This window comes from Perca fluviatilis, chromosome 10, assembly GCF_010015445.1.
Source record: "Perca fluviatilis chromosome 10, GENO_Pfluv_1.0, whole genome shotgun sequence".
NCBI classification, from domain to species: domain Eukaryota; kingdom Metazoa; phylum Chordata; class Actinopteri; order Perciformes; family Percidae; genus Perca; species Perca fluviatilis.
In genome coordinates, this window is record NC_053121.1 from 4,033,072 (window position 1) to 4,048,089 (window position 15,018).

The window sequence follows — 15,018 nt, forward strand, 5'->3', positions numbered from 1 at the left end:
CACCTTTTTCTAAACGGTCTATGAGATCCCAGATATTTGCAAAATGTACACAAATTGGGTCCTGGCCACATAATATAAAGAGTGTATTTGGATTCAGAAAACTTTCATGTACTGCTGGAATATTTGAACTTAAATACACAAACTTGCCTGTGCATCATAAGCAGATAGATCCATGTCACTGAAAACACTAGTTAATCTAGTCTTGGGTGTCTCAAATTTTAGAAATTCAAATACTGCAAATGTTGTTTTTTGTTGATAATCTGCCGTTTTGTTTTTAACAACATGAATAAATTACAAATTCTGCACATCATGGCTGTGGTCACATAGAATATTCGTGAATATATGAATGAAAAGCTGGGGCGTGTGAAGGTGATCGAGGTTCTAATGATCCAAATTAGCTGGTCTCAGTGTCAATTAATCATGCAATTTCTTAAGAGTGGAAAGTGAAATTAGTTGACAATTCTATAAATGTAACCACAAAAAAGCCACACTGAAGAAAAAAAAGGAAAGAAAACATAAAAACATGTGAAATGAAGATATGCTACTTTGTTATAATAACATATCCAGAGTGCCTTTATTCACTTTTTAAATGAACATTTGATCAAACTGTTACCTGAGCACTCTTCCACGACCTCAGCAGACTCCTGATTGGCCATCACATCTGGATCTTCCGATGCCATGGCAGCGCTGTCACTGCTGTGAGACAGGGAGAGAGATAGATGAGCATAACTGTTCCTCAATAAAAACATTTTTGCAATAATGTAATGATAACATGACTAATTGGATTGATTTGCACAGTTCAGCAGAACACTGATACATTCCAAAAAAGCTCAAGGTGAGGGAGGAGTCCCATGCTTGCCTGACAATATATGCATACAATCAATTTTTGAGCAGGAAATAGATTTTCTTCCAAGACACCTTTTGTAGCTGTATTAATCCCTCGCTGGATTACATAGTGATTAAAGTCCCGTTTGAGAGTGTCGTGACTGCCAGTGAAAGTGGCTTGGCACGTGTAACCTGAAATCACACAGGACTGCACAGACTTAGTTAGAGGATTACCAGGTGCGTCCCAGTTACAGCAGCTATTAGCACTTTTGTTCAAGCAAAGAAACCTAAAAATATGCAAACCATTTGTAAATACTTGATGGAACCCATAGAACCCATTTTCATTTAGATATCTGGAGGTGAGAGGTCAAGGGACCCCTTTGAAACATTGCCATGCCAGTTTTTCCCTCTCCAAAATTTAGTTAGTTATTTAGTTTCATATTACACCAATATATATATATATATATATATATATATATATATATATATATATATATATATATGTATATATATATTTTAGAAAATAGATGAATATATATATATATATATAGCTTCACTCTAGCTTTAAAACCGAGCCAGCTTAAAGCCTATGAAAGACAGTAAGTCGGCCTTAAAGATCGAGGGCTTTTGAGAAAACATTTGGTTTTCTCAAAAAAACGTCTGTGACAAGCCACTGCCTTATACAATAATTTCAAAACCTGTTGGATAAACTCCTGAATTCATTCACATTGATCCATTTCTTCACTCCTTAAAAGTTAAACATGTGTAGTGTTTCTTAAATTGTTGAGACAACCTTCAATTTGCTTATTTAAACTTAAGCTGTTATGTTACACTTCAGTCCGATCTAAATGCCTTCTCCAGTCCAATCCTTTGCTAAAATCCAAACAGTCTCAACGGAGGCATCTCAGCTGTTTCCAGTGTTCTGCTCTGCTCTGCCATCCACTTTGGTCAGCTGAAAACGTTCACGTCTTAGCACCGGCAGATGCCCAGCAACCCCCAACACAAACTCAAACAGACCTGAAATCCCATTACAAACTGATATCTTGTTATTGCTCGGACTGTGAGGCAGCATGGAGCTCATTAATCTGCTAAGTGAACCTCTAGTGTACCAGAGAACAGTATCAGAGGCTAGGATGCGTTTCCAAATTATAATACAATTTTAGTTTCATAGGTCATCATAATCACGAACCCCCAGTTTTAAGTGTCTGCCTTGTCCAGCAGACAGGAAGTTGGAGGCCATGTGATAGATCAGCGCCGGCACGATGAACCAGTTAGCCGCTCTCTCTCACACAGAGGGATGATTAATTCACCAAGATTTACATGACCTCGGGTCTCAAATCTAGTTAGCTATGCACGTTATAAATTAGATTTCCTGTGCAGTTTGGCAGGAAGCTGAGTCAACACTGACATGGTTTTCAGTAAATTTACATCTGAGAATAATTGTGGCTATGTGAGTGTACACTTGGTGCAGTCATTTTCACGAGAATTTATGGACGTCATGAGAATAGGGAGGGGAGGGCAGATATGAGAATGTTTTCTTAGGCCGAACTTTTCATTTACAACATACGGAAATAAGCTTGAAACCATCCAGCCTCCAAAACAGCTGTGATGGGCTACTACAAGGCAAAACAGATGGGAGCGTAGCTATGTTCTCAGGGTCCTATGTTCCTCAGCTCAACAACTTTTTAATATGACATTAATATGTTCTCAGCAATGTTTTTCCTTAGGTCAAAACTCACTGGGTCAATATGTTGAACACATGGGCTGTAACTAACAATTATTTTCATTGTCAAATGATCGATTGTTTGGTCTATTTAATGTCATAAAATGGTGAAAAATGTCGATCAGTGTTTCCCAAAAGCCCAAGATGTCATCCTCAAATGTCTTGTCTTGTCCACAACTCAAAGATATTCAGTTTACTGTCACAGAGGAGTGAAGAAACTAGAAAATAATAACATTTAATAAATAGATAAATAGTTGGATATTAATTAAATAGTTGACAACTAATCGATTAATCTTTGCAGCTCTAATTACCCACATAGCTTACTGCCTAAGTATGTTACAGTGGTGGATCAAGAAAATTTTACATGGGGTGGCAAAGGGGTAGCAAGAGATCTTGGCAGGGTGGCAGGGGAAGACTGTACATGGGAACCCCCATATGATGCTCGGGGGGCAGCTCAGTTGCTCCAGTCTTTACCCAGGATGCAGGGCCACCACACCGCTGCAGACTCGCTGTGTGCGAGCCAGACTGTGCAAACGCCGCTCTCGGCTAAGATTACATCTACAATTATTATTTATTATTAATTAATAAAACTTAATTGTTTGTTTCAATGTTTTAAGAAGCTTGTGGACATAGTGGCAGTTTGTTTTATCAAGCACAATTTTTTTAACACCAAAGTTAGGGGGGCAGTTGGGGGGGCAAGGCCCTACAGTGGGGTGTCAGCTGCCCCCCCCTTGTCCCCTTGTAGATCCGCCTCTGGTATGTTATCTGCTTGAAACCCTCAAATTTGCCGACAGTTTTCTTGACTTTGACTTTAGATATCGATATCTTCACAGTGGATGAACAGATTTTTAAGATATCCCTTACAATGTTTTGTATTGTTTATATCCTGGACGTATAGCTCTGGGAACATAGGGATGACACCGTATGTGCAATATAGCAACTAAATGAAAGCCTGCCTTATTATCACTGGTCTGGGTGACAGCACAAGTGTAGGAGAGATTAAAATGTTGAGCTGATGATGCTGCTTGAGGAGAAGTCAGACGATCAACAAAGGTATTGCAATTCATCCTGAAGGGAACATGAATGTCTGATTTTTCTTAAAACCTCAAATAATAACATCATGGTGGCGCTAGAGGTAAAGTCAGGGGATCGCTAAAGTCATTTGGATTAATCCTGTGGGAACCATGAATGCCTGCACAAAAATGTCATAGCAATTCATCCAATAGTTGTTGAGATATTTCCAAAGTGGTGGACAGATCGATCGGCCAACACCAATTTCAAAATGTTCATGTTTTCTAAAAACACCCATTGGTTATACCAGCGCCATAAAATGAAGTCTAGTGCTAATATTCCAATTGTATGCCTCGGAAGTCGCATGCTTAACTGTAAGAAATTCTCAAAGTACTATGGATAAAATCGTCTCTTCTGAGCATCCACGTCAACAGACCCGTCTCCATGACATCAGAGCAAACTCCATCCGCTGATGAAGACCATGTCATATGGTTAACAGCTCCAGAAGAAGCTAATAAGTCGACCTTGAGTTGGGTCAAATTAGCATAACAATACATATTTTAAATATGGTAGAGACATGATTGTCATTTCTTCAATTCCTTTAGAAAGTTTACAAGAAAACCATGTTTGCGCTGAGTGTGAACAGGCTCTTTCTCTCCATTAAGGAAGCGGCTGGAGAGCTTCTTGTCAACTGTGTTTACAGTGAGTTTGTGTTATAGAAACAGATGGAACATTCCAGAGGGTTTGTTGACGTGCTGAGGGGCTTTCGTCAGCATTACCATTACGCAGCCATTAGCTATTATCATCAACTCAACCCATGTTAAAGTCATGAGAATCATCAGCATCGCCACCTTTACCTACAGCAGAGAGATAGAAACAACTGAACTCAACTGTAACAGTCCGTGACATTCCCTCTCAAATAAACCATAAACTGTGGTATTTACAATATTTTGATATTCACATTATTGCATCTCACCGCCATAAACAAAGACACACACTGGTGGTGTTGTTGCTGTTGTGAGCTGATAGTGCTGGACCGATCTATTTCCTGTCTGATGCCCCAGGAAGACACTACAGTCAAAAGTTCACCGCACACACACACACACACACACACACACACACACACACACACACACACACACACACACACACACACACACACACACACACACACACACACACACACACACACACACACACACACACACACTCTCTCTCTGATTACAGAGCCTTAATAACATCTCTAGGAAACATACTTACACATCAACACAGATAAACACAGACATTCATGTAGTATGTTGTCTATGATATGAACTCAGGAAATGATGAAGTGCCAGGGAGAGAAGGGAAACCAGTCTAAAAACCCAATAACACCACCACAGGGCTACATGTTCAATCAACAGGTGAAAAAACCGTACATACCACAATAGGCAAATGCTAAAGTATTGACCTTTTAAAATGTACTCTTATAACTAAAAAACTAACTAAAAAATTAAACCTGTATATGGCCGGGCTGTGAGACTTTTTTTCAGAGAAATGCTACAATATGACTGCCTGATTAAAGAAAGGAATAGTGTAAAGTTATAGTTCAATTGTGGAAGAGTCTCATTCTTGTTCTTGGTGAGAGTTAATGAGAAGGTCAATACCAATCTCATGTGTGTGCATTATGGAGCTGAAGCTAGGCGGCAGTTAGCTTAAGTTACTGTAGCATAACGACCGGAAGCAGGGTGAACAGCTAGCCTGGCTCCCTCCAAAATGAAAAAAACCCTGCCTACTTACACCTCTAAAGCTCATTCATTGACACATGGTATCCCATTTGTTCATTCCAGACAAAAGGAAATTATAAGTTATTCATACTATAACTATTTAACGCGAGCTAAGCTAGGCTACAGCCAGCTAACCGACTTCTGGCTCTCAGATATGAATGCTGTATCAAAGTTCTCATCTAATTCTCAGCAAGAAATCGAATAAGCATGTATTACAAAATGAATAACAAGTCAGTCAAGTCGAAGGAGAGTTTCATGAGTAATTATCGAGCTCAAAGTCAGAAGGTCAGGGGTCAAAACATGACATGCACCCACTTCCAAGGCTGGCTTCCCATGGTGACATCCTTGGCTTCATCTCTGAGAAGGATGGAGGGATGAAGGGAAAGGAGAGGGACACAGAAACAGATTTGAAAAGAGAAGAGAGAAACAAGACAGGGGAAGAAAATTATAGATGAGAGGATGAGTATGGGACACAAATAAAGAGCGAGGGGGAGTGAAAGAAGGCAAGACAGTGAGAAAACCGAGGAGACAGGGACCAACACAAGACAGAGGGAGGGTGGGGGGTCAAAGAGAGGGGTTGTGGGAAAGAGCATGAGAGGAAAGAAGAGTCAGTTAGATAAACAGACGAATATTAGGAAAAACAGAGGGACAAAAGAGAAAACCGACTTCAGTTGTCAACCAAAGATTGTAAGAAACCCTTAGTGAAATTATTTTCTCACTTAAACATATTAAAAATCAGTAAACAAAGGCTTGGAATTGGCTTAGCAACAATAAACTTGGAAAGAGAAGTGAAAATAAATCTAGTAGGCCTACAGATGATTCTTGTGCAATTGCCATATTTTCCAACAAACCTCTCCGTAAATGATGGTACTTTTGGGGGGTATTTTTCCCATCTATATTTAAATATTGAGGGACAAACTGGTTTCTAATTAAAAACGTTTAAAAAAAAAGTAATGTCACAGCAGGCTTCATTAGCAAGCTCTGCAAGAAGAGAACTTATTTGAGATGCTTAATAGTTCCAGATCCATGAAGCCTATCTCTTTGTAGTGCATGTAAACTTCATCAGATTTTAATGTAATGGCTGATTAAAAGTGGAGTTTATACGCCCTCAGATAAACCACTATTATGGGACACTGGATCAATATAAACCAGATCTGAGCAAGCAGTTAGTTGCAGTTTGACTGAGTTAATACTTTGAATCAGATATATATTATTACAGAAACTGGTTTACAGCTTGGGGACACTGAGTTACTAATTTATGAGACAACTGTTTAAGCTAATACAACAGCTCTGCAATAAATCTATTGGGAAGGTTCATTAGTTAGTTAGTTAGTTTTTGTTGACAATTTATGTTAGAAAGCTACAGTTGTACTTAGTGGTTGTGTATTACTGTGATCTATATTGACAGCTGCTTTGATAACTAAATAATTAAGATTAAGAGTTATGAATTGATGATCATAGTTCAATCCCCCAAAAAAATCAAATCCAGATTGTAATACAGCCACAAATGAGTTTGCAACAAACAGCATATCTCGCAGTTCACTCAATTTCAGGAAAGCGACTTCAGATACAGTATTAGGGGACCACTAAGGCCTATATAAAAGAGACTTCAGATACAGTATTAGGGGACCACTAAGGCCTATATAAAAGAGACTTCAGATACAGTATTAGGAGACCACTAAGGCCTATATAAAAGAGACTTCAGATACAGTATTAGGGGACCACTAAGGTCTATATAAAAGAGACTTCAGATACAGTATTAGGGGACCACTAAGGTCTATATAAAAGAGACTTCAGATACAGTATTAGGGGACCACTAAGGTCTATATAAAAGAGACTTCAGATACAGTATTAAGGGACCACTAAGGTCTATATAAAAGAGACTTCCAGATACGTACCACTAGAACGTATAAAACTTCGATACAGTAATAGACACTAAGGTCTATATCAAATAGACTTCAGATACAGTATTAGGGGACCACTAAGGTCTAAATAAAAGAGACTTCACATACAGTATTAGGGGACCACTAAGGTCTATATAAAATAGACTTCAGATACAGTATTAGGAGACCACTAAGGTCTATATCAAATAGACTTCAGATACAGTATTAGGGGACCACTAAGGTCTATATAAAAGAGACTTCAGATACAGTATTAGAGGACAACTAAGGTCTATATAAAAGAGACTTCAGATACAGTATTAGGGGACCACTAAGGTCTATATAAAATAGACTTCAGATACAGTATTAGGGGACCACTAAGGTCTATATAAAAGAGACTTCAGATACAGTATTAGGGGACCACTAAGGTCTATATAAAAGAGACTTCAGATACAGTATTAGGGGACCACTAAGGTCTATATAAAAGAGACTTCAGATACAGTATTAGGGGACCACTAAGGTCTATATAAAAGAGACTTCAGATACAGTATTAGGGGACCACTAAGGTCTATATAAAAGAGACTTCAGATACAGTATTAGGGGACCACTAAGGTCTACATAAAAGAGACTTCAGATACAGTATTAGGGGACCACTAAGGCCTATATAAAAGCATCCAAAAAGCAGCATGTCATAGGACCTTTAAAACTATTGGTCCCCCCCACGGTTCGACTGCGGCACAGGGGGGTTAAAAATGCCCTCGTATGGGCGCCTGGGTAGCTCACCTGTTAGAGTGCGCGCCCTATGTATAGATGCTTAGTCCTCGACGCAGTGGCTGTGGGTTCGGTTCTGACCTGCGGCCCTTTGCTGCATGTCATTTCTCCTCTCTCTTTTCATGTCTAAGCTGTCCTGTCAAAAATAAAGGCCTAAAATGTCACAAAGAAATATCTTAAAAAGCCCTTGTTCAACCACAATTACCAATCTCACCAACAGTCTCTCCCTATCCTTTCAATTTTCATTGAAAAGTCACCTATGTAAATGTGTGTATGTGGAATGCATATATGGATGTGCGTGTATATATATGTATCTATATAGTTTATATGTACTCTTCAATATAGTTGGTTAAATGATGCTGGACAGGTATTTACTGATATACCACAAACTTATATTGGGAATTTGTAAATATACGAACATGTTGTTATTTGTATGGGTGTATGTATATACACTCACCTAAAGGATTATTAGGAACACCCTACTAATACCGTGTTTGACCCCCTTCCGCCTTCAGAACTACCTTAATTCTTGGTGGCATTGATTCAACAAGGTGCTGGAAGCATTCTTTAGAAATGTTGGCCCTTATTGATAGGATAGCATCTTGCATTTGATGGAGATTTGTGGGATGCACATCCAGGGCACGAAGCTCCCGTTCCACCACATCCCAAAGATGTTCTATTGGGTTGAGATCTAGTGACTGTGGGGGCCATTTTAGTACAGTGACCTCATTGTCATGTTCAAGAAACCAATTTGAGGTTCAGCCAGCAATGCTACGTATTAGTCTAGTTTTATACTCGGTATTACACATTCACAGCTGTGTTAACCAAATATAATGCATAAGCTAAATCAAGCAGTAAAACATAATTCTACAGCGTAACACGGAGGGTGTGGAACCCTATGAACACATCTTTTCTCATAACAGTGAAACTATATTTCACAGTCCAGAAAAACATTTTACAAGCTGGAGCTCCCTCTTTACTTTTACTGTATATTCTCATATACAAGAGCAAGCTACATCACTTTGTAGATCTGAACTTGTTTTTTTTTTCCAAAATGGAAAACCACAACAGCAATTTTGGGGCCTTGATTACTTATTTTTCTGGCTATTTCAACAAAGTGTTTACTTTCAGGCGGCGTTTATTTTTTGAATTTTATATTTTTTGGACATATTTCTGGCAGCTGTTTATTAACTTGGTTTCATTTAAGGATACTTCTACAGAGTTGCATTGCATGTAAACACTCTCAGGCACACCATAAGCTTTATTTGGAAGCTACTAAGTGTGTGTGTGTGTGTGTGTGTGAGAGAGAGAGAGAGAGAGGGAGAGAGAGAGAGAGTATTCATTACATGGATTAGCATGTAGAGGTATTTGAACCAGTAGGGGGTCTACCTTTATTAGACACATGAAATAACTTAATTGACACCACACACTCACGCATGCAATTCAGATCAACATGGGAGTGAATGATGGGTAGAAATGGAACACTAAGCTTCTTTGTTATAAATGACTATAGCTTGACTTTGTCCGCTGGGTTGCTGTCCTTCTGACGTAAAGCAAATCTAATCTAGTTCAGCCTTACACCCTCAATGGAACCAGTCACCAGACTTATGGTGCAGACTAATTGGCTCTTGTTCAGATGTCGGGCATGATGTCTGACTGCGACGACTCTGAAGATCCCCCAACGGTTCAGTCAAAAATTAAGCTTTTAGTAAACCCATTCATGATTTTAAAATTATTTCTATGTATACAGGCACATCTCGTCTATCTAAAAAAGGGATAATCTAATGTAGTAACATGGGGGCTTTTATAGTAGGTCCTATTATGGACTTTGAGCTTTTACAACACAAATCCACTCCACTCCAGTCCTAATCCTTCTGTGCCACCAGCACTTAACTGGGCTAATATGGGCCTGATTACATTACTACAGCAACTAGGTACCACAGAGTAAAAGATTTACAACCAATCAGCAGCAGAGGCAGAGCTTAGAAAGGGCAAATGTACTGTGTCCGGCAGCTTTTAACAAATCATGTTGACACTGTTGAGTAAAACACCCTTAGCACTGAAACCTGACGTCCATCGCTGCAGAGTTTTTAGTGGTTAGATCTGTGACCATGTTCAAGAAATCCTGAATGCTTCTTCCCTTAGATACATGATTAAATTACAGTAAAGATTTTTCATTATAGGCTCGAACAGAACAAACCCCTCAGCTGTGCGGCGGTCCACAGTAAAAGCATAGCTAAACCTCAGTCATGTGAGCGCAGTTAGAGCAGAATGAGCAAACGCCAGTGAGGGTTTTCAATGCTTTGCAGAATCTAGTATTATCTAGAAACATTTGAATTTTGAATTATGCCTTGTGAATACACATAATTAAAAAAGGGATGTTTGAGGTAATGATCACTGCAACGTATCCACATAGACTGTATTATATCTTTATTGTTATTTTATTTTTTGGGCATTTTGGGCCTTTATTTGACAGCTGAAGACAGGAAAGGGGAGAGAGGGGGAGATAGAGAGGGAGAGAGAGAGAGAGAGACAGAGAGAGACAGAGAGAGAGAGAGAGAGAGAGAGAGAGAGAGAGATGGAATGACATGCAGTGAAGGCCCGCGCGTCGGACTCAAACTCAGAACCGCTGCGGTAAGGGCTAAGCATCAGTACATGGGGCGCACGCTCAACCAGGGAAGCTACCAGGGCACCATGACAGTTTGTATGATATCTTACGAAATGTTACTTGTGCATTATATCACGCATGTCCAGCAACACGAGCGACCAAGGCGCCTGCAGTGCAGAACCTGTTTAGACAACAAAACTACTTTGTTAGGTTTAGGGTAGTATTGCTTTGCCAGACCTTCCTCCACAGCGCTGCAGAGGAGGGTCTGGCTAGTCCACACAGCATTGCGGGATGGGAGAAAAACGTGATCTGGTTTATAGGTATTTCTTTAAACCAATCACAATCGTTTGGGTGCAGTGCTAAGCGCCGGACGGAACAACGGTGCCTCTGCAAAATAGCCTCAGGAAGGAACTTGTCTTAATGGAACGTGTGTACGTTCAAAGGTTGTTTTAGTCGTGCAACAGAAAAACTCAGATTGGACAGATGGTCTAGCTAGCTGTCTGGATTTACCCTGCAGAAATCTGAGTGTCGTCGATATATAGACTAGGTTTAGGGAAAAGACCGCGGTTTGGGTTTCTTTATAACGTAACTCACAGAAGTGCCATTAGTTACATATGTAATTTACATAACAAAAGTAAGTTCAAATAAGTCAATGTTGACTTTTGCTTTTGCACAGGAAACCAACTCCTGGGTGACGTCCTGTGTTTGTTTGACCCATCCATCCACACCGACCTCCTCCCTACTTGAACTTTGTCGGTCTTTAAACAATGTCACCCAGCTTCCTCCTTAGAGGCAGCCCTGCATATTTTGGCACAATGATTACGTGGGTTATGAACCATTTAACTAATAAATGGTTCGTTAATCTAATTTTCCTAGGTATAGATACGAACAGTTAATGAGAACAGCCTGACCACTGTGATGGTTCTTTGGCGTTTCCATGTATGGGGTGGAATAATCTGGACTATTAAAGCTCTGGCTACAATATACAGTACAGTTTGTTATTTTAGTAAGAACCCCCCTTCAATATATCACTGCTTGGAATCCATGTGGGAAACCTAAAAAGACAAGTCAAAGACCCTACTTTTAGGTGCTTGGCCAGAAAACTCAAGAATATATTCCCCATGTTTGAGACACAAAAAGACAAGCCCTAAACTTGAGTCCCAGCAGAGTGAGAGGAGATGAGAGGCTGAGCCGAGGCAGTGCCGATGAATTGGCCATGCTAATATGATGTTAGTGGGTCCATAACGAGCCGCAAGCCTTCAATTTTACGCAGAGAGAAAGAGAGAGATGCAGAAAAGAATCAAGAAAGAGTTGCGAGGGAGGAAATGGGATTTTTCCAGTCAGCTGTAATGATACACTTGGCTGACTGGGATGCGCCACTGGGTCCAGATATACTGGAGCTGTAGACAGACATGTTGTGTATACAGACATAAGCAGCATGCATGTCAACTGCAAAGTGTGTACAGTACACAACATAAAGTATGTACCATATGCAATTTAAGGAAGTGTACATTTCAAGGTCCCATGACATGGTGCTTTTTGGATATAGACCCCAGTGGTCCCCTAATACTGTATCTGAAGTCTCTTTTATATAGACCTTAGTGGTCCCCTAATACTGTATCTGAAGTCTCTTTTATATAGACCTTAGTGGTCCCCTAATACTGTATCTGAAGTCTCTTTTATATAGACCTTAGTGGTCCCCTAATACTGTATCTGAAGTCTCTTTTATATAGACCTTAGTGGTCCCCTAATACTGTATCTGAAGTCTCTTTTATATAGACCTTAGTGGTCCCCTAATACTGTATCTGAAGTCTCTTTTATATAGACCTTAGTGGTCCCCTTATACTGTATCTGAAGTCTCTTTTATATAGACCTTAGTGGTCCCCTAATACTGTATCTGAAGTCTCTTTTATATAGACCTTAGTGGTCCCCTAATACTGTATCTGAAGTCTCTTTTATATAGACCTTAGTGGTCCCCTAATACTGTATCTGAAGTCTCTTTTATATAGACCTTAGTGGTCCCCTAATACTGTATCTGAAGTCTCTTTTATATAGACCTTAGTGGTCCCCTAATACTGTATCTGAAGTCTCTTTCAATAACAAATCTACCTAATAGAGGGAAATGAATAAAAGTCTTAAAGGGGTACGCTGTCTAGTTTCTATAGTAAAATATATTTAGTTTTGACCGTAAGCAAAAATGCAGAATGAGAACTATCATCCTGTGCTGATCAGGTAACATGAGCGGTTACGTACCTCAGATTCTAATTTGGCATCTTTGTTTGATCAAAGATGTGAGATTTTTTCGGGACTTAAGGGAAATAGTTTGACAGACTCTCATGTCCGTACATGTTATCACATTATGTCTTGTTTGTTTAATCTGTACAAAAAACGTAATATAACATCAATGGTGTTATGGAGAGTTGCATGCTGGAACTATTTCTTTGCCAGGCCAATGACTTCCTATGATGTGTCTCAAATTTGCGTACATCTGTACTTACAATTGCTATTCACACTGACAAGTATGGCAAAATGCAGTGCACTATGAATACCCAGATGCTGCACTCATAACTGTCAAAAAGTTGAGTGTGAAACCCTGACTGCGAATCCTAGGATGGTGAAGGAATGTCTCGCCCTAGATTCTGCCTCTAATTGGCTAGTACTTGTTGTTTGTTGGTTGGATTGGCTGGTCTAGGAGTGAGGAGTGAGATTGGTTACCAGGGTAAGCCAATCAGAGGCAGAGTCAGACTAGAGTAGGGTGGGACATTCCTTCGCCATCCTAGGAAACACAGATTCGCAAATTCTGGACTTCTCACCCTCAATAGTCACCATCTTGGCTATGTGGCAGAAGGCGAGGGAGGGACCACCAAACTTGTGAAAATGGCGGCTGAGGAAGCTGCAGGGGTTGTGGTTGCTCCAGGGAACATATAGCCTATATCCACGATATATATAGCCACATAGCCTATATCCACCACATGTTCCACCAAAACAAGTTCCTTCCCGAGGCTATTTTGCAGAGGCACCGTGGCTCTGTCCGGCGCTTAGCATTGCCCAAGACGATTGTGATTGGTTTAACGAAATGCCAATAAACCAGATCACGTTTTTCTCCCATCCCGGAATGCTGTGTGGACTAGCCAGACCCTCCTCCTTGCAAGTCACCATTAAAAAGAAGAAGAAGCGGTCAAATGTTGCGATCGTCATTTCCGTTACATAACGCCTGTGTGCGATTTGAGATTACCTTGTCGAGATTCACACACTACGCAAGTAAGTACGTGTGTACACAGTGTACTACATGGAAGTTTACTAACGGAAGTATCCGATTTGATACACAGCATTGCTGTCAGTCCAGTCTTTGAGGTAAGTTAAGCTAACAGACATGACAGTGCGTCATCAATAATCTAATTTAACTCTTGGCAAGAAAACTAATGTTTTCCTCAAGATCAAATCAGAATCAGAAATATCAGGAATTCAGACTTCATCATCAATCACCACCATAGATCAAGAAAAGTAGCTCTTCCTGGATCTGGATCATTTTGTGATGGGCAACTGAACGCTGTACAAGGTCCAGTCTGGCTGTTTTCTTCTGCTATCTTGTCACAAGTTTCTCTGCATGTTATCTAATAAAACATGAATGGGGGGCATCCACACAGAATAAACATCGTTCACTCTCCCATTGCTCTCTCCACAGATGTTAAAAAGCTTTTAGTTTTGTTATTGTATAACCCATCTCCATTACTTGAAGGAGCTCCATTTGAGCCAAAGGGCCATAAAAGGATATGAGAAAGAATGTGGCCAGATAACACAGCTCCACACCAACATTTCTTTGTTCCCTTCTCCCCTCTTTATCTCTTCATTCTTTTTTACCTCCGGACTCAATATCTCACCATCCCTCCTCTCTCTTTCTTTGTCTGTTCCTCTGTCTCTCGGGAACTAACTGGGAACATGGCCTTTAAAACCGCGGTATTTCCTCTTGACCCATTCAACAATTCAACGCCTGCACAGTCAGCATGAGACGTGGGACTATGAAGGAAATTATTGATTTAAATTTCAGTCCTGAGCTCTAAAGAATGACTATGTTACTTTGACTTTCCCATGCCTTAAAATGCAGAAAGATTTCAGAAGTTAACGGTACTGCCAAAACTGCATGGGTCCGAATGGATAATATTGCTAATATCATTACACAAACATTAAAATAGACTTTAAATTGAAAACCTGGCATGATCTTTGTGCCTTAGAATAAAAGTTTAGCTGACCACCATAAAAAAAGTTATTTTCCTATCTGTAATGTTGAAATGTTTCAACAACAATCTGCCAACAGACAAGTTTCCAGGCAATGTAATCAGTGACATGCGCACATTCATACAATACCCAGAATGAGGGAGGTTCTGTGTTCCTAACTTGTGCAGCTGACAAACAGCAGTAATTTCATACAGTATA

The 15,018-nt window shown here is 39.9% G+C and overlaps 1 protein-coding gene across 2 annotated transcripts in view; it reads right to left on the reverse strand.

Annotated features, from left to right (window-relative positions):
- The window catches only part of zgc:66433 (uncharacterized protein LOC321250 homolog), a 76,111-nt gene that overhangs the window by 41,879 nt on the left and 19,214 nt on the right, over positions 1-15,018 (reverse strand). For both annotated transcript variants that reach the window (XM_039813451.1, XM_039813452.1), the window contains exon 2: positions 614-696. In XM_039813451.1, the coding sequence (XP_039669385.1) occupies positions 614-696 (83 nt within the window). The remainder of the gene's footprint in view (positions 1-613; positions 697-15,018) is intronic.